General features: G+C 37.4%; 1 protein-coding gene across 5 annotated transcripts in view; it reads left to right on the top strand.

The window, feature by feature from the left end:
- LOC132136591 (cytospin-B-like) overlaps positions 1-21153 on the top strand; it is a 137104-nt gene that overhangs the window by 63813 nt on the left and 52138 nt on the right. For all 5 annotated transcript variants that reach the window (XM_059547251.1, XM_059547255.1, XM_059547253.1 and 2 more), the window contains exon 4: positions 18179-19629. In XM_059547251.1, the coding sequence (XP_059403234.1) occupies positions 18179-19629 (1451 nt within the window). The remainder of the gene's footprint in view (positions 1-18178; positions 19630-21153) is intronic.

Raw genomic sequence — 21153 nt, 5'->3', positions numbered from 1 at the left:
CCAACAGACTAAAGGTTGCAATTAAAGCAAAAGGTGGTTTAACAAAATACTGACACAAGGGGGTGATCCTTTTTCCAACTCAGTGATAAACAAAAAATGTGTCTGTCTTCATTTCAGTCTGCAAAGCAACAAAAAGTTATTATTGTAAAGGGGGGGGGGTTCTTTTGTATACCCACTGTAGTAATCATAATAATACACAGTAGTTAAGTGTGTCATTTCTGTGTAATGACTACATCTAAATTGGATCAAAATGTTTGAATCAATGTATTATATCCAAAACTATAATATTTTTCTTTTACTTTTCGTAGACATCAGATTTTCTTTTTTGAATGAACCTCAACCCCTGTATCCAGTGATAGAGAAGAGACTCCAAACCTTATAATCTTCACCACAGAAATACTTGTTTAAAGTCAGCTAAGGTTACAGTCTCTGAGTCAGAGCTGGTGTTTGGCTTCATGTTGTGAGAATAAGGTGGTTCATTGGAAGGGGAAGCTCATTTTGTCTATCCACACATTCCCTTCTTCTACAGCTGAGATATACCGAGGTAGGAAATCAAAAACTATCCCAAAAATCCATGAAATTTGTTTCTTTGAACAGAAATCAGACATGACTTTTAAACTTTATTCCATTTGTGTTTATCCAAGCCATGAATCAGATGTTAAATGGCAGCAATGTTGGAAGCAACAGGATGTTATTTGCAGTCAGCTAAGTGGAGAATGAACTGGTGCCTGTGCTAGGCAGCCATTCAGATGACCCTTTCATTCAAATATGGCTCAACAGTGAGGCTATTTTCAGATCAGTTCTGAAAAGAAAAGCACCAGCCTGTACTCTGTTTGTCCATCAGGGTGGGTTAGAAAAATAGTGAGAAACTGGAGGAAAAGATCGCAGTTGCATGTTCAAAAAAGGTTTGAAGAAAGTTCCAACACATCATGGGTGACTAGGTTCACATTGTCCACATGCTTTATGGTCTGTGTAATACTGAACTTAGATGCCAAGTGTTTTGTTGAAGGGAACTGAGAGAGAGGGTTTGATTGTATTGTATGAGCATTTGGTGATAGCAATAGTAACAATAGTGCTGGTCATTAAAACAACAGCTCTGTTTGTTTTCTTTGTCCAGCTCGTCAGTCATTAAATGTGCAATATTCTAATTGTCAGCAGTGTTAGTTGTTTTGGAAACCAACAAAGGAAAGGAAAGGATAGTCTGGATTTCTAGACTTCATAAAAGTCTCTATCTGTTACAAAGAGAACAGCTATGTACAGTACATTATTGAAGGTTCATATGTCTAGGAGTAAACATGGTACTTGTATATAAAAACACATCTTGTTATTTTAATTTATAAGTGTGCAGCAGTGGTGGCTCATCGGGGGAGGCAGGGGAGGCACAGCTTCCCCAAAATTTTTGAAGTGAAAACGGGAGGACGACGATTTAATGTTAATAAAATTCACAATTAATTTCAGTTCATGTCTCAGAATGTTTATTTTTTGTTTGTAATTTCACAGCTGTAATACCATAACATGTTGCTGAAGTTGGAAAGCGCCACGTGGATTAAGACATGAAATGGCGTTGTGGGTTGCTTGAAGATGAACAGTTCTGCTTTGTCTTTATCTTCTGGTTGGCAAAATTGAGCGAAACAAACAACATTATGTCTAAAATAACACAATATGAACTTCTTAATGAACTGTTGTATAAGATGAGTATTTGCACTCATGTGATATTGCACCTACAGCTTGTGTGATATTTCTTAACTATGTGATGTAAATATGAGACACCATCTTAAACGGGCATTTTGCCCCATATCTTGAATTTTAGGGACATTTTCAATGCTCCATCATGCAGTAAGTTGTTGCTCTGCCTCATATTAGTCATCAAACGACTGTATGAAATGGAAGATGATCCACATAGGTCTGGGGCGGGGCAAGTGCGTTAAATGCGTTAATAATTTGAACACGTTTTATTAACGCGTTAAATTACCAGCCCTAGTTTGAATGTCTCCTTCTGCGCTGATAATGTACCAAGTACTTATGAGTAGCGATATTGAATATTTGATTACCAACAGATTAACCAAGCTGTCATTCAAACAGTATATATACATATTAAAAATAAAGGGAGAAAACGCCTAAGCTGGATATAGGCTACAGCGGCCGGGTTAATTAAATAGCACAACAGGCAGCTCGCTTTTAACAGAGACTTTTAAGAAGGGATGGATGTTTGCTTGCCTCAAGTGATAGGCTAGGTAAGTGAAGTTATATTATATTGCTGTATGTGTTTCAATTTTCTTTATGCGTTCTGACAAAAAGCAACCAAAAAAAAATTTTTTTTAAGTGGTTAAATAGTAATAATTATAATAGTCGGCAGGGATCCCCAGACCAATACAATTAGTGTGCCTCGTCTATTTTAAAACCCACGAGCCACCACTGATGTGCAGAACTCATTACTGGCGTTTTGAGCAGTGAGTGGATTCTGACTTAAATACCTTTGATGGGCCATTGCATTCATTAATTGGCTACATTGCTCAACATTGCAGTAACACATTGTAAATAGAAACCTTTGACGCTTTCTGGAGTGCAAACACAAATATGCACTCTTACTTTGCTAAATCTGTGCTCTTGTTTTCGTTTGAACTGGGCCTGACAGAGCCTCAAGAGTCTCTGGCTGGCAGTACTCAGGAAAAAACAGGCCGAGTTCACCAGAAGATACACCGTCAGTGGTCATCTATCAGAGGCAACAGGCAGGACACCGTCGGGACGAGCAGAAATCAGCAAACACCATGAAACAAATTGATAAACATGAAAAATACTCTTCTTGACTTGTTCACATAACAATTAGACATCATTACTTAGTCTTTGTGATTCACCTAATGCGAAGGTTGGTGTTTAGCATTTAAGATCTGTATGTTGGGCTGAAGGGAACAAAGTTGCAAATGGAGATCAGGCTTGATGTGAAGCTTATTCTGGTAAAATGAGGTGTAAGTGAAAAAATGTAAAAGTAAGTAGTCACTATAGTATTTTCTTTGTTTAGCTTTATTTGTTGTCCTTTCGATGTCAGGCACTGCTGAAGTTTCATCCCTAATTGTAAATGAAGAAACATCTATATTTGTTCTTTTCAGTGACCATGTTTATAACATATATTAAAATTATTACTTTTATTAGTAATAATTGGTGGCCCCTTTGCAATACCATGTGCCCACAGTTTGAAAATCACTGTTATATAAACTTGGGGGTGGGCATTTTGTCTCTTCTGGCAAGTAACAACTTAGCAATCACCCTCAACACCCTAGCAACCGCAGGCAGGAATTTTTGCATGAGCATGTTTAAAGAGTTATTTCAAGATAATTTAAGATCTTTCTCTCCATGGACAGGTTAATTTAACAGAGGATATTGTCATTCAGAACTCAAAGTTCTGTTCTGCTGTCTGATAGGTATTCACTGCATGAGTTGCTGTGTCCTGTGTGCACAGAGGTATAATTAATGGGGAGATTATGCAAAGTGCTTCACCTGTGAAAGGGTGGTGACCTGCTGTTGTGCTCAAGGGCACAGCTCTGCCCTCGCTCTCATCAGCAAGTTCTCACGGTTAGTGATGCTTCCCTGCTGCAGCCAAAAGGAGCTGTCAGTCAATTGCAGATTCTAATCAAATCAGTTATGTTCTGAATAATGAACTTCATATCAGTATTTTGCTCATATATCAGTGTGATGAGAAAAGATAATTGAAAGACAAAATAAAATATATTACATTATTGTGGCATTATTGTGGTAGAAAAAATCAGTATAATGGAATTAACAGATCAAAAAGTTTGGGGTCAATAACATATTTGTAAAATAAATAATAAGCAAGGATGCATTAGATTGCTCAAAAGTGTCAGTAAAGACTTTCAAATTGTTGCAAAATTGAACTTTAAACATTGATAAAAAATAATTAATGCTTTTTGTGCAGCAAATCAGCATTTCTGAATCTTACTAATAATCACACACAATCAGTAATGAGTAAATAAACATTGAAAGAATGGCAGAGCTGGTTCCAGATTAGTTTGAAAGGAAAACATCAGAAAAAGAATTGTTGTGAGAACAATCTCTTGCACACAAGTGAGTTCACTGGAAGAGACAAATGACTTGCCTTTATGAGATGTGTATGTGTTACATCAAAAACACTGCCTGCTGGGTTTCAATGCCAAAAGGAGAACAGAGTTTAAGACAAGTGAAGGACGGTTTTGTTCTTTCTTTCATACATTGTACTGGTGTTAAATGAGCAGCATCATTTAGATAGCTGTGAAACAATCTGAGCTGAACGAGTATAACACAGACAAAACATCTGCCTGTTCAGCATGGACACAATGAGAGACCATAACAAAGCATTGTCTCTTTCTTTGTAGTGTTCCTTTTTCTGTTGCTGAAATTTAAAAACAAAAAAAACATTCACTGTAGTAAACATGCTGTCTTGTCCACACTGTATGTTTGTCAGCTCAGGTGTGTCATGTTTGAATTACTTCTCTATCCTGTTAGTCTTTGGGTGTTGTATCCCAGCACAAATTTTTGCTGCTGGATCATAAAGAGATGCAGTATCAATTAATATGTTTGCAAAAAGAGGATAAGATTACCAAGATATAAGCAAATACTCATAGAATACTTTGCTTGCAGACCTATAGATAGATAAACATACCTTTGCAACCCTCTACACACACCTTGGCAATATTGGCTAGTACATTTTTTAGTTTAGTCGGCAGACTGATATACTATTTTACACACACACACTGTGTGTGTGTTTGTGTGTGTAAAGATGGTACAGCTTCTTAAATTTCTGAAAGCACACTCTTAACTTCAGTCAATCAAGAATTATATTATGATATTATGATAATTAAGCATTATTTAATGATAGAACTAGTGATTAGAACTAAAACTTGGTAACCATGTATGAATGCATATTTGTAATTTTAACTCAACTTAGGACAAGTGGTATTGCTTAAGATATTGTTGGTCATAGATAATAGTAATTATTATTAAAACATAATACTACTACTTATACACAAATCCGCTGCGAATTCTATGGGCGCCGCCATCTGGCCTACCGCCATTACTGCGTGCCTGCGAAGTGTGCCGGTGTGACATTTGTCGGTGCCCTCCAATGACATTTCAATGAAAGCGGATCCTGCTCATTAAAGAAAATGTAGGTAATTTATTGACAACATAATGTAATAATGTAAAAATATGTAATGTAATTAAGAAGTGTATTAATTTATGACCACAATAAAACCGAACACTGTCATTACAAGCTGTGTTGCTAATATGTTCACAAGCTTCACAAGTTTCAAATAACTATAAGGCCATCCTTAAAAATATTCTTGTTTGCCAATAACCCGACCGACCCAATTAATTATTTTCCCCCTTTTAGTCCGACCGACTTGCCGACTGTAATTGCGTTACGACCACAGTCTATGGTTAAGACCCACAGATTTTTTTTACTCTTCAAACAACTAATACAAATGCAATAAACGCTTTTCACACGCTCTCACACCACACATCCATTTTCTCACGCACAGAAAAATCGCGAAGCAAAGAGGACACGGAGACCGACAGACCAGACAGAGCAGGTTACTTATGATAGAAAAAAAACTCAGCTGTCAGATTCTGTCAATTTTATTTCAAAATTCAAACAATAAATACTCCTCCGCTCGACCAGGAACTGTGTAATCCGTATGGCCGTAAACATGGGCAGTCAATGTGCAACAAAGGCTCGTGAATTTCACAAACGGTTTTATTCCAGGCCTGTAGTTTTGTGCTGTTGTTAGAACAGCCAACCACACAACACGCTCTTCCTGGCATCACTGGACAGCATACGTACTAAAAAAATAAATAAAAATAACTTTTCGTACAGCTTGAGCTAACATCTGCTACAGCTGCCTACGGGACCAACACGCTACTTCTGCTACTTCCTTAGCAGCAAAGGCACGCAGTAATGGTGGCGCTGCTTTACTTCCGTGTTTCGCCGGATTTGTCTATACTACTACTAACTAACTACTGGGTTCATGAATATTAATCACATTTTCAGCATTCACTTGAACTGATTTGTTTAAATCAAAACGGGGACAGTAAGAGATGAGCGCCAGCCAATGAGATTGCCATTGCACATTAGTTCTGCCTATTATCGGAGAAACTGACATATCTTTGGCTTGTTCTTAAAAGCTGAATAATTCTAAATGAATATTGTTTACATTTTGTATGTCGATTCAGCATGGTATGTAGGACTCTCGCTCTCTCTTTGCATGTGTGAGAAATAGCGCTATCAGCAAAGTGATAGCGAGACGTGCATCTTCACACTAGAGTTTACAGTTACACACGTCAAATACAGGTGTGCTGCACATCCATTGACCTGAATTGAAAAATAGCACAGATTGCTTGACGGAGAGTGAAACTCGAAAGCGCTCAGAGAAAATTTATCTGTGCTAAACTTGTAATTAGCCTCTAACACGCACACACATGAGTAACATTTAAGAATTTATTAGCCAATGGCTAACGATAGACATTATTTAGTCGCCCAGAGTAGGATTTAGTTGCATATGCGAGTGATTTACTCACAGTTTAGAGGGTTGCTTTGCAATTATTTGTCCATTACAAAAATGATTTTTTCCTGTCATGAAATACTGAAGTTGTGGTGTTAAAAAGCTTTTCCCAGTAAACAGACAAAGGACAGCTTGACGCACCCATTGAAGCTGCTTAGTTGGTATTTTCCTCTCATTCTCAGGGCAAGGTTCCAAGGACTTCCCTTGGTTTGCTGCAGTGATATTTGAAAAGAGAAATGGAAATAAAATCTAGTAAACATGAATGCTCTGTGATTTTTTTGGACTATTTGTTACTGAAGAAACCTTATTCCATAGCTATATCTTTCTTGTTTTTTGTTTCTTTCCCAGAATAAGTTGGTGAGTTTTTATTGGTTTTTAATCAAGAACATGTATGTATGAACTAGGGCTGTAGCTATCGAATATTTTAGTAATCGAGTATTCTACCAAAAATTCCATCGATTAATCGAGTAATCGGATAAAATGTGTTTTTGCTTAATTAAAGTGCAATATTAATTATGCAAGAGAAAATAAGACTCCTGGGTCTCTTTAAATTAGCAACTACGTTTCCTCTTTTAGAAAAAAATATTTTTTTCTTTTTTAAATGCATAGAATGCAATGCATTAATTATTACCCATTGTTTCTCTGTCTGTACTTGTACTGTGAACAATGACAACAAAGTTGACAGATGAATTTAGTGCATTTTAAGTGCCATTCAGTTGGGGTTTTAAATAAAGCATTTTCTGAGATGCACATTAAACATTAAACACATAAAACATTAATTTAATTTATCTTTTAATTATTGAAAATTAACTTAACTTTTTAGTAAAAAGAGGGGATTTACTATTAAAAATAAAAAATGGAAGAAATGTTGTGTGATTAAACCTTAAAAAAAAATTATGTTTGATTTTTTTTTTTTTTTTTTTTTAGTAGTAGGTTATGTACATTCTGCGGAACAATAGTTACCGGACTTTTATTTTGACGGGTTGGCATACCTTTACAGTTCTGTGTATGTGATGTGACGCTAGTTTTACTCAAATGAAAACGGTCAAATGCTCAAGAAGTGACTGTCAGAGCAGTTCTGGAGATGTTCCTCATCTGTTCATGTCTTTATTGAGTGAAAGAAAAGACGCTGAAATCACCAGAGTGTCACACGCTTCAGTGTGTTTAATAAAGGTAGACGCGCTTCTGCTCCATTTATTAACAGAGACACGCAGAACATGCAGGATTCATATTTAAATAGTTCCGGCTTAATATTTACAGATATTAGTCCATATTGTGATTTGATGTAAGTGCAATGACCTATTTTTGATTAATTAATTAAAAATTTGGCAAATTCCGTGCCATTCTGCGTTAAACTGTAAATTCCGTTTTTATGAAATCATAGGGCCCTAGTTGTGGTATGCCAGCTCTATCTTGCAATGGACAAATGCCACAACGTTCTCTTTACGTTTGCCCGCGCCCTCAAATCAAAACACTGCTGACTCCTTGCAGTATGCGATTTCAGACGCAGCGCTTGTGTCTCCTTCCGCTTTGTTTGTGACGTAAACGCGTTGTGTCACATTAAAAAAATCATTGCGAAAGAACCTGACGTGAGATTTAAAAAAAATTAAAACAGGCTTCGAGGCAGAGGAATTTGCCTCGATCATTTTTTGTAATCGAGTTACTCAAGTTACTCGAGGAATCGTTTCAGCCCTAGTATGAACCTAGTGCTATCAAATTTCCTTATCAAGGCAGCTCTGCTCAGTGTCCGTACATCATTTGAGTGTGAAGAAAGGTGAGCGGTAGGTCAGTGGATTTCTGGTCATGAGTGGCATTCTAAGCTACATGATAAACATTTCTCTGTAATAGGCCAGATTTAATATAGCCCCTTCAGGTTTTAGCTGTTGGCTATCCTTCCTCAGTCTAACTAAACTGAAATAATGATGAAGTGCTGTTTACTCGCTTGTCTTTTCTCATTTAATCTGATTCAGTTTTAAGAATTTAGGCTAATTTCTACCATATGGCTAAGATGACCAGAGCAGGAGGTCATCCAGTGCAGTAAATATAGGCAACATACCGTCAAATGACATGAATGAAGCACTGATCCAAGTAGAATCAAACAGCTGACTCAGTATTCGAGTTGACGGCTTGAAATGCAGTTGGTTCATGAATGAGAAAGCACTAAACGTTCATTAGTAGATTGCACAGAAGATTGGTATGCAGTACAGCAGACCAGAAAGTAGGAAGTTTTTCCAATAAGAACAGAAGAAAGAACGTTAAGTCTATGCTGGTGCAATACATAGTAAGGCTATTTTGAGAATTTCAAATACTTTTGCTAAATTGTTTTTGTTATTGTCAACCAGTACGGTTAAAATATTTGCATAATTACATTTTAATCATGAAAAGTAACCAAAAACCACATAGTGTCTTGATGAATGCATATTAATCAACCACAGCAATCCTCATATATACATACAATACATACACTAGAGCTGCAACTAGCGATTATTTTTTCTGTCGACTAATCTAGCGATTATTTTTCTGATTAGTCGACTATAACGATTATTTTTATTACAATAAATAATTTATCAAAGTTTTTTTTGATTAGCTAATGAATCCTTAAAAAATCCTTAAAAATAGCAGTACAACTTCTAATATAACAAAAGTAATACAACAAAAGTACAACTTCTAATATAATATTTCAACCTTTACTCATTTTCAAACAATGTGGTTGAAGTTTTTACAGTATACAAAAATAGAGCCAAAGAAAATTATTTTACTATGGTTAATATGAGTTTACGATAGTGCTTATAATTAAACCACAGTAGCCACAGATTTACAGTCGTCTGAGACGTCATGAAATGTTCTTTAGCATCACAAACCATAAAATGTAGTCAGGGTTCTGCTATGCTTTAGCATGGTTTCCAGAGATCTGGAGCTGATTCGGGGTAGCTCGGTGGTCTGTGACTGTTGTCTCGCGGCACGCTGTCTTTTAAGGAGCCGTTCACATATCGTATCTTTTGCGTGCTCAAGTTTGTTATTTCCAATGTAGGCGCGCGGTATGCGCGCTCATAATGGAAGCGACGCGGTCGCGACGCGCACGCGAAAACAGGCGTGTCCGCACCGCATCGAGTTAAAAACATCTCAATTTTTCAGAATGCCGCAAGCGCACCGCGGGTCATGTGACAAGAACTAACCAATCAGTTTCATCCTTTCCCATAACAACGTTGAAAGCTCAGCTAAGATGAAGGAACTGCTGATCATAGCTGTATATGGATTGCCATTTTGAAATAAATTTAGTAGCAGAGTTACTGCAAGCAATTTTAAGTGCTGCAAATCCATTTATCCTTTGCTGAAATTTCCACGTCTTCATGGAGAGAGCGCGTCATGGTTGCTTAGCAACGGCAGACATCCCAGGGGCGCAACTGCCCTAGCGCTTTGGAAAGAAGGAGAAAGCGGCGCGACTAGCATTTTCCACGCGTTTTTAGGCACGATATGTGAACGGCCCCTAACGCGTGTTCGAAACCCGCACCAACACAGACTTACTTTATTTTTTATTTTATCCTTACTTCAGCCGCAACGGGTGATCATACCAATAACTTGTAATCTTTACAAGAATATCAGAATCATGCAATGAGCAAGTCTGCGTTTATTAGACACTTAATAATATTACATCAGTTTGTTCCATCACATCTGCAGCAGAGACCTGAACCAGGAAGTTGGTCGCCAGATCACACGGTAACCAGTTAAACCGTAACACCGGAGAGCGCAAGGATGTTTTCCTCTGAGGTGCTCGTGCATCACAGTTGTGCTGCCGTGGTACACCATATCGGTTTTTCAAAGGGAACAAATGGCCATTTTATTTTGCACCTGTTTGAAGTATTCCCATACTTTTGATAACAGTGGTCTCTGTTTTTGTGATAGAATGCAACTTTCTCCATTCCCAGTATGCCATTACGTAAGATGTAAACAGTGTGACGTGTCGACGCATTTCACGCACGTCAACGTATTTTTGTACAGACCCTGCTCTGAAGTTATACAATCAAACTTATACACATTTATCTATACTTTATCTATAAACCCAACTGTATCATATTTGCACATTCTAAGGCCTTTAAATTATCAACTTGACCAAAACCTTGCTTAAAAGTCTACATAATCTGCTGCATGCTTTCTTTTGTCTGATATCATTATAGAAATATTCCTTTTATGTCACAGTACATGAGTACAAAAGTACAAAAATTATTTTTGAAATTTTGAAAATTATCTTTATTGAAAAGGAAATGTAAGAATAACTCTTATATTGCTAATAATATTTCAAATGCACACCCCCTGGGCTGAAACAACTTAGGTTTACTAGACTATACATTCATATATATGTATATATATTTTTAATTCATGTTAAAATGCCAGACTTTTGAGGAATCTTTATTTATCTCTCAATCATTATTGTGTTGTAATGTGTTATATGTTTTGCCCCCATAATAAAATAACTTTGATCATAAAAACCAAGAATTTAAATATCATCTTACTAAGACATATTATTCGTGGAGATATAAAGTGACAACTAATATGTAATAGTTTATTTAAACAGTCCGCTATGCTGTAAATGTCTAATTGATATACATTACAAGCTTTAACTCCATATTCTCCTGTATCATTCTATATGAGCCATACAAGTCTAATAGATCAAATATGATACACAAAACACATGCAAATTTAAATTTTGTGAAAAATTTAAACTGTTTAATTTAAAAAAACAAAACAGTACTTAACGTTACTAAATGTTAACAGTACTAAATGTTTCCTCCAGATGGAATTCAGAGCAGCTGAGTCCTTAGCCATCTTCAAGAATTGGCTTAAAACACATCTCTTCCATCTTTATTTGACCCTCTAACTTTAGCACTCACTATTCTAATTCAATTCTTAAAAAAAAAATACAAATCTAACTAACTTTCTAATGTTTTTGTATTCTATCTGTTTTATTATTATTTATTATATTATTTAAAAGCGCTTGCTACGTGTACTGCATTTAAGCTAACTGAGAGTAGTTATAGCACTTATATATCATTGCTCTTTTGTTGTTTTTGATTGCTTCCATTGTCCTCATTTGTAAGCGCTTTGGATAAAAGCGTCTGCTAAATTACTAAATGTAAATGTAATGTAAATGTACTTACTGTACATACTGTGGCTCTAGGCCTAACAATGTAACATTGACACTTCCATGCTGTAATTTCCTGCTTTGACAAGGCAAGTCGATTTTTGTGGCACAAAACATGACAGAGTTCCCCTTCAACACATTGTTTGACATCTTGAAATATGTACAGGTACATCTCAATAAATTAGAATGTCGTGCAAAAGTTAATTTATTTCAGTAATTCAACTCAAATTGTGAAACTTGTGTATTAAATAAATTCAGTGCACACAGACTGAAGTAGTTTAAGCCATTGGTTCTATTAATTGTGATGGTTTTGGCTCACATTTAACAAAAACCTACCAATTCACTATCTCAACAAATTAAAATACTTAATTAGACCAATTAAAAAAAAAAACATTCTTAGTCAATTGTTGGCCTTCTGGAAAATATTAATTTACTGTACATGTACTCAATATTTGGTAGGGGCTTCTTTTGCTTTAATTACTGCCTCAATTCGGCGTGGCATGGAGGTGATCAGTTTGAGGCACTGCTGAGGTGGTCTGGAAGCACAGGTTTCTTTGACAGTGGCCTTCAGTTCATCTGCATTTTTTGGTCTCTTGTTTCTCATTTTCCTCTTGACAATGCCCCCTAGATTCTCTCTGGGATTCAGGTGTGGTGAGTTTGCTGGCCAGTCAAGCACACCAACACCATGGTCATTTAACCAACTTTTGGTGCTTTTGGCAGTGTGGGCAGGTGCCAAATCCTGCTGGAAATTAAAATCAGCATCTTCGAAAAGCTGGTCAGCAGAAGGAAGCATGAAGTGACTTTGGTTTTCAAAAAACACAATGGACCAACACCAGCAGATGACATTGCACCCCAAATCATCACAGACTGTGGAAACTTAACAATGGACTTCAAGCAATTTAGGCTATGAGCTTCTCCACCCTTCCTCCAGACTCTAGGACCTTGGTTTCCAAACAAAATACAAAACATGCTCTCATCTGAAAAGAGGACTGTGGACCACTGGGCAACAGTCCAGTTCTTCTTCTCCTTAGCCCAGGTAAGACAACTCTGACGTTGTCTGTGGTTAAGCAAATTCCTTGACACATCTGTGTGTGGTGGCTCTTGATGCCTTGACACCAGCCTCAGTCCATTCCTTGTGAAGTTCACTCAAATTCTTGAATCGATTTTGCTTGACAATCCTGAAAAGGCTACGGTTCTCTCTTGGTTGTGCATCTTTTTATTCCATACTTTTTCCTTCCACTTAACTTTCTGTTAACTTGCTTGGATACAGCACTTTGCGAACAGCCAGCTTCTTTGGCAATGAATGTTTGTTGCTTTCCCCTGCTTGTGAAGGGTGTCAATGATTGTCTCCTGGACAACTATCAGATCGGCAGTCTACCCCATGATTGTGTAGTCAAGTGAACCAGAGAGACCATTTCATGTCACAATATTCTAATTTGTTGAGATGAATTGGTGGGGTTTTGTTAAATGTGAGCCAAAATCATCACAATTAAAAGAACCAAAAACTTAAACTACTTCAGTCTGTGTGCACTGAATGTATTTAATACACAAGTTTCACAGTTTGAGTTGAATTAATGAAATAAGTAAACTTTTCCACGACATTCTAATTCATCGAGATGCACCTGTACATGTATCTTTCCATTAATCAAGCAATTCTTTAAATCCATACTTTCAAGTGGTTGCTCTGATTTTACAGTCCTTTGTACACTTTCTCAGACAACTTAGATTTTTGTGTTACTCTGACTGGCATAGTGATACGAGGATCATAAAAAAACTTTAGCTATACCTTTACCACGGTCACTCTTACCATTCAGGGCGGGAAAAGTGTGTCACCATTCTGACGCAAATGGAAAGTCATTTATTCTGTTTTCCCTCGCATGCAGGATGTGGAGTGGAATAGAATGTCAGCCGGGCTGTCCGGCTACATCTACATGTTTACAACCAGCTACAATGTGCCCATCTCGTTCACTAGCTGGACAAAAGGAAGATTTGGAAGAGAACCAGGAATTCTGTTTAAGCTGTTACTCATACATGCAGTACACTTGACTGGAAAATGTTAGTTAGGCCTTATTAAAACCTCCTCTCGTATGGGTGGAGGGGTAAGGCCTCTTTAAGAGGGTGGTGGAAGATGATGAAAAAATTACAGTTTGAAGTTATTTTAAATTAGATTATGGGACTATTAACTTCTCATGGGATACTTCAAGTAAATATTTAGATCAAAAGAGTTTGGCTGTCAAAAAATGTGCGAATTCCTGAAATCCCAGAGTATGCCAAAGCTTTTTTGTTAGCAATTTAAAATGAGATTTTTGCTCATCTTACAAATACATGTGACTTGGTCGGGTCACTTCTAATAGCTTATGCAATGACAGCTGACTGCCCAGCATTTTGCCTACCTTTTCCTCTCTGTCAACCTTTTGCCATTAATTATTCCAGGTTCATTTCATGATGCACTGCACGCCATCATTTCTTGGCAGGTCACACTGGAGGCTGTCCAGTCTTGTGATTTACTTCTATAATTCTAAACTTGATCCCCAAATACCAACAGATGATTGAATGTGTTATCCACATAATGCATTGAAACCTGCAGTGGTGTTACTTTGGTGTTAAATAATCAGTAGTGCAGGACATCTCTGACTGAAGACGCTGTGTTTTCAATGGACCAAGTTAATAAACTAAAAAAATCAAATAGGTTTTATTTTAGTTTTTAAAAAGTTTTTTTTTTTAGTAAAATACTTTGAAAATGGTAATGTTGCTTTATGCTAAGAGGAAACACAATTGCTGTTAATGGCTACATTATTGCAGTCTGAATTGTTGGTTTTGGCTTTCAATGGCTTCTTTTTTTGAACTCAGCCCATGCTGTAATGTTTCACAAAACAACATAATTCTTAGATGACTATATTAGCTTCCCTCACATTGCAGCTCAGCAAACAGTGAGCTCTTAGTGATGTTTGTGCACTAAATCAACTCATATTAGAGTGAATTCATTACTGGTACTATACTGTAGAAACCAAAACCCCATTCATTGTGATGTTGAATATATTTTCTTTGAATAAAGTGTCCCATTTTTTACACCATGTACCAATATGAGCCTCTGCTTAGTGGGAATTGGACAATATAGGCCTTGACTTTTGGTTTTCAAAATGAAGGATGGACAGATGACTCAGACCTGTATATCTCCTACAGTCTGATCTCCTACACAAAGCTGAAGTACTGCTTTTTTTTTAACAAAGACTCTGGATCCTGTTTTTCTCAAGACTTTATTGTTGCCTCTGTTCTAACAATTAACCTGTTTTTGCAAGTGCATTATTAGCTCAATGTTTACATTCTCAGCCCCATACCATCTATGTTTTGCTTTCTGTCTTTTTCTTTGTTTTTCTTCTTTCCCTCTCCCCTTCCAAAGGCTAAAAATAGAAAGTTTTCATAGTCATTTAAGCATAAGTGCAGCCAAGCACAGATACATTTAGAGTCAGGAAGAGATTGTCTTGCACAAGAATTAAGGTTCTTTTGTGTGGTCATTAATCAATTGCTGGTGCAATCCTGCTTTTTTGTTCCCTTTAGCTGCTTGAATAAACCAGCAGCAGATTTGCAACCTCTTTGCCAACTAGGAAGACTCGTAAATTCACTTTGGGTGACCAAACACCATCAGGCAGTTTATTCAGATCTCATGAATTTGCACTTAGTTCTCAAGTTCTGGACAAAAGGAAACTATAAGTTATAAATTAGTTTTCTTGTCTCTTTGTAGTTATCATAAAAAATCTGAACACTAATAAGCAACAACCTTAGATGTCAAACAGACCATCTCGTACTATCCATTCTTAACTGAAACATGTCTAATGTGTGCATGCTTGTGTGATTCTTTGCATGTTCCCTGGCATGGGGGGGGGGGTGGTCAGCAGTGATGGAATAGTTGAATTCAGTAAAGGGTGATTCATGCAGTGTATTAAGATGAAAATGTGGAGAAATGGCACTGCCCAGGCATTAGTCATACTAAATCTTTAATCTCATCCCATACTTGTTGTACAGCAAACATATATCATATTGCCCAGTTAATGGCTTAGAAGCAAATTAAAGGGCTTTTTTTTGGCAATGACCTGAATTTGTTCACATGTATGTGGGTGAATCATACATCTGAAATGTGATATCTCCGTAAGAAGCAATTCTTATGAGTGGTGGTATGATGATCATGTGCTGCTTAAAACAAATATTTAGTATGAATAAATGAGCAAAACATTATGAATTTATAAGACCAAATTATATGAGAGAGATTAATTTATAAGCTATTCTGAGACGTTATGATGTAGCCTCAGATAAAAATAGTAATGTATAATGCAAGAGTGAGCGTCCTGGTTTTGTCTTTAATGGATGTGTGTGTGTGTGTGTGTGCGTGTGTGTGTGTGTGTGTGTGTATGTGTGCGTGTGTGTGTGTGTGTGTGTGTGTGAGATTGGTAGAGTACAGATTTATAGCATCTCTGGTCCTAGCACAGCCTCACTCGGTGGAGTGTTTTATTTAGTTTCAGCTCTCAGATAAAGAAGGAAAACTCATATACATCAATCTGAATAACTGGCCAGCCAGAGTTGTGTCAGAGAGAGAGCTAAATTAAATTAATCATGCATTATTTCAAATCAGTCTTTGCTTAAAGTCATCCTAAATGGTACCATTTCTCATGCTATGTTTACCACAGCGCTAAATATTTTCATAAATTATGTTAATGTATTATAATTTGCAATATTTTTTTCAGAAAACACAAGAATGCTGGTAAACCAGTGTGGCTAAGTGAAGATCAAGTCAGGCTCCGTAAATTAGATTATTTAATTTTCTGAAGAAAATGTGAGTGCTGCTTGCACATACAGAACTCGCCTCCACATCGCTGGGTATTTTTAGTTGCCAGGGCATTACTTTGAGTGGTTTTTAGGTGATGACTGAATAAGTAAAAAAAAAAAAAAAAGCACCAGTTCTCTATAATATGGCAGTCCCTAGACATGGGGTATCAGTAATATCCAGAGTACAAACACTGTGTTAAGGGTCATGTTGCACACAAAATATAATTTTGTATTAATAAACAATGTTCTTTGTTCTTGCTGGGCAAAACCTTTCTCTATTGGACGTTTCCTGCCAACTAAGCAAACAAAAATATACATTGTACCAGACTGGCACAGGTAAAATCATGCTGTTGTAACTATAAAAAGCTATATTCATTTGATTTTTCTTGATGGTGTAACTTGGTGATATTAAATTATATTTTTGTAATATATTTTTTGTAACAAGTAGCTAGTTCAGAAAATTATTAAATGAAGCACATTTTTGGGTTACCTGAGAAAACATTTAGAGTGTTGTGTTAATGGTGCTATTCCTTTCCAAGAAATTCTAAAACAAAAATGCAGAACAGTTAAATTCTTTATTAGGCTTATAATACAATATAATATAACATCATATAATATTTGAAAACAAGATATAAACTGAGACAAGCATATAAACTGATATCTAATACAATGTATTAGATCTCAGTTTATATGCTTGTCTCAGTTTCAAATATGTAACATATTTTCAAGAAATGTGAACACAAATTATTTTATAAACAACAATAAATAAGTATTCCATTAATAAAATTTAGTACCATAAAATCCCCTAAAAATACAAAATATTACAAAACATTATTGAACTGTGTTGTTTTGAGTAAAGTGTATTAGCAAGAGTGCATTTGCTTTCTATACATCTCTGTTGTACATTAAAGACATTGTATTTAAAGCCTCTATATTTATTTTGCACTTTATATTTGTAGTTTTATCTCTCTCTACTCTCTCAGCGCCCCCTGTGTTGACTTTGCTTTTGCCTGAGAAACAGTGGTCTCTTTGAAAACACTGTCCATCTGAAATAATCTCTGTATTAAGGCGAGGCATCAGCTTTAACAAGCCCCAGTCAAGAATATTTTTCTGTCGGTATTTGCTGATTATTCCAAAACCCACAAAATCCTTTCACCAGCCTCCCCTCCCAAAGAATAATTAACCTCCATTTTGCAAACAGCATAAATAGGTGATATAAATCACCCATTTTGATGCCACTCAGATGTTGTTGTAAGGCAGTGTCTGGTGGCCATTTAAAAGTGACAAGACAAAACACATTTTGTCCTGTTAACACTCTAAACGAATTAACTCTCAGACAGATATGCCAGGCCTCATACAATGGAATGAGAAAAATGGTGACATTGTCACACATCTCTGGTCTGGTGGACTGGAGTTAGTTAACTAAAACAATACTGTTGCTTTAGTGGTTTCAGCATATTGCTATTTAAGGGTATTCTTATACCCTTAGTCATAAGAAAACATCATTTATTTCTACCACATCATTTATTGGGCTAAAAAAAAAATCTAGTTGCCCAAAGGAATGCTTTTGGTTAGTCGTATTTATCATGCAAATAATCCTGTACAGCATATATTTAGACTGAGACTTCCAGCACTAACAGAACATCATTATTTCCTCTCTACCCAGGTGTCCAGTCAACCAAAAAGTCAGGGATCCCAGCTCCTCGTGAGATCCCACAAAGCATCTCCAGAGAGCGTGTCTCATTGCGTGACCAACAGAAAAGCACTACAGCCAAAAAGATGGTCACCAGTGCCAGCACCTCCAGTCTGTCCATGCTGTCCAAGCATTCACGTGGCTCTGTCAAGACCAAAGCAGAAACTGTTGCTTTTGACAAAACCCTACTGGAGAGTCAGGTGAGGGAGCTTCTGACTGAGGCCAAAACCAAAGAGTTCGAGATTAGTAAGTTGCGGATGGAGCTCCAGCGGCATAAAGGGAAGGATTCATCATTAGAGGTTGGGACACCAGAGGGGAATTCAGAGATAGAAAATACACCGGCACAGTCTGGAGACATCCGGGTGCTTGTAGGGGAACTGAGGGAGAAGAACGGACGTTTCCAGCGTGAATTGGCCACTTTGCGGGAAGAAAATCAGGCTTTGAAGCAGAAGCTTATTTCACTGGAGAATGCCACAACACTGGTTGCCAGTTCTAGCAAGCATTCAATTAATGGGGTTTTTTCAGATAACACCACAGATGCAGTCAATGGAAGCCACCTTAAAACTTCTGCATCATCTGGTGACACCAAAGGCTCTCCTTTACACTCCTCTGAATCCTCTGAGTTTGAGAAGATTCCCTCACTCTCCGACTCAGTCAGTAGCAGCATTAAGAGTGTTGTGCCCAGTGGTACAGTGAAAGAGCTCTCAGTGGCGTCCCTGACAGACTGCATCCAGAAGATGGAAGAGAGTCACCACAGTACAGCCGAAGAGCTTCAGGCCACTCTACAGGAGCTGGCCGACCAGCAACAGGTTGTCCAGGAGCTAACAGCTGAGAATGAGCGTCTGGTGGAAGAGAAGGGCCTTTTACAAACTTCCTTACAGCAGCAAAGGGAGCGTGTAGAACTTTTGGCACAACAGAATGAGTCCCTTCTCCAGAGGGTCAGAGAACAAGCTCAGTGTAATGAAGCTGAGGCTTCACGTGCCTCTCGGATTGCAGAGCTTGAACAGCGTTTGGCTGAGCAAGTGGAGAGCTCCCACTTTGAAAGAGAGAAGCTAGTAGACATCCAGCAGCAGCTGACAGGGAGTCTTAGAGCTTTGGAAATGGAGAATCAGGAGGCACAAATTGCTGTGAAGAGCTTAAAAGAAGAAGTAGAGCTTCTTCAAGGGCATCTGGAGGATGAGAAGGTTGCTAAAGATGAGGCGGAGAGGAAAACTGAGGAACAGCGGCTAGCCACAGAGGCTCTGAGAGCGGAGAGTGCTAGTCTGAAAGCGCAAGTGGAGGTGGAGCGGCAGAAGATAGCTGAGCTGAAGGCAGTGCAGAGTGCCAGTGACAACACAGAGTTGCAAAGTCTGCTCAAAGCAGCGCATGAAGATAGAGACAAACTGGAGCTCAGTTGCATGGAGCTACGACGAGAGCTACAGCAGGTACGCAGTAAAACGGAGTGTGCTCCAGGATGTGCCGAACAAGCTATAGAACCACACTGTTAGTTTTTAATATAAAGATGCAACTATCGCCCCATTCCAATAATCTTAGAGTGGCCTAAATACTGGTCAATAATTTGTTTATCACTAGCTTTTAATTTGGTAATGGTGTAAGGATATTGTTTGAAGTCCACAGATGCAAGGGAGGTCAGTTCTTCTCCTATAGGGCCACCTTCCTGCCTGGAAGCTTCTAGTGATCCTGAAGACTTTGGCTTCATCCGAAATCAACCCCTAAAACCTCATTCACTATTACCTACATTACTCGACTAATATAGTCTGCTGAATGAGTGAATGGAAACAGGTCAGCAAATTCTGACTCCAGTGAGAATTGATGCACCAGAAGTGCCATCTGGATGCCATTTGGCAAGACCCTGACAGTGCATGGTGTTTTGTCTGACGACTAGTTGTTAAGTGTACATCGGTTGTAAGCTCGTTATTGAGTTGCATTATGGCATTCAATGAGTTTACTTGATCATGTCCACTCTGGTTTTGAACTTCACTATTAATGGCTGTTCTTTGAAATAGCAAACTGTTTACTATATACTTGTACTTTAGGATAACTTCAAGAATACTAGGCGAGCTCTGCAGCTTCTACCAGACTTTTACCAAACAGTCAAAGCTGCATTACGTCACGAAAGACCGTGAGGGTTTGCAGTGCCATTTTGGACAGGGCCTCTATAGGTATAGATGCACACAATCTTTTTTTTTTTTTTTTTCTTAAACTAGAAATGCAAATCATTTTAGATCATTTTAAATGTACTTTATAAACCTTAGGTTCATAATGTGTTGAAAATAGTCTTGGTATTGGAAACGGAAGAATTCTCTGGCCCATCTGGCTTTAATTATGACCATCATCACCTCAGATGTTTTTAGTGCCAATTCAGATGTGACTCATATTTGTCATACTTTGTTAGCGTCTTGAGAAAATGTCATATTTTTGCGATGATAGATTTTTGGAGGTCAGTCTTGGAATACGCAGAAATCGTTATAGACCTTAGTCCTTCAAGACATTGTATTATGTACCCTTTGGGAACATTTATGTGGTACAATTTTAAAAGGATAACTTGGGTAAACAACTTTGTTGCCTAATACCCTCTCCGGGTTCTACAAAGCTCTGTCCGCTCACTATTTCTCTTAATGTCAAAAAATGACTGCATGTAACATATTAAAATTCAATCACATATACTGAAGTTGCTTTACATCCAATCAAAGAGCATATTTTTAAGTTTCCATGTTCTGGAGAGGAACATACAGTACATAAATATTGAAACTAAAGGCAAACTTTTATAGCTGCCTAGTTTGCACTTGTAAATGTTTAGAGGCATACCTCATCCTTTAAAATACAATTATACACAGAAAGGACCATTATAAACCGACGAGAACATGAACATCACTGGCACCTCATGGTTGTCACATGAACCCAGTGCACCTCCAAAAGCAAAATGAACTTTAATTCTCTCTCTGACT

The sequence above is a fragment of the Carassius carassius genome, chromosome 4 (genome assembly GCF_963082965.1).
Source record: "Carassius carassius chromosome 4, fCarCar2.1, whole genome shotgun sequence".
In the NCBI taxonomy this organism is placed as follows: Eukaryota; Metazoa; Chordata; class Actinopteri; order Cypriniformes; family Cyprinidae; genus Carassius; species Carassius carassius.
The sequence above is the reverse complement of the archived record's forward strand: the minus strand, read 5'-3'. Positions and strand labels throughout refer to the sequence as shown.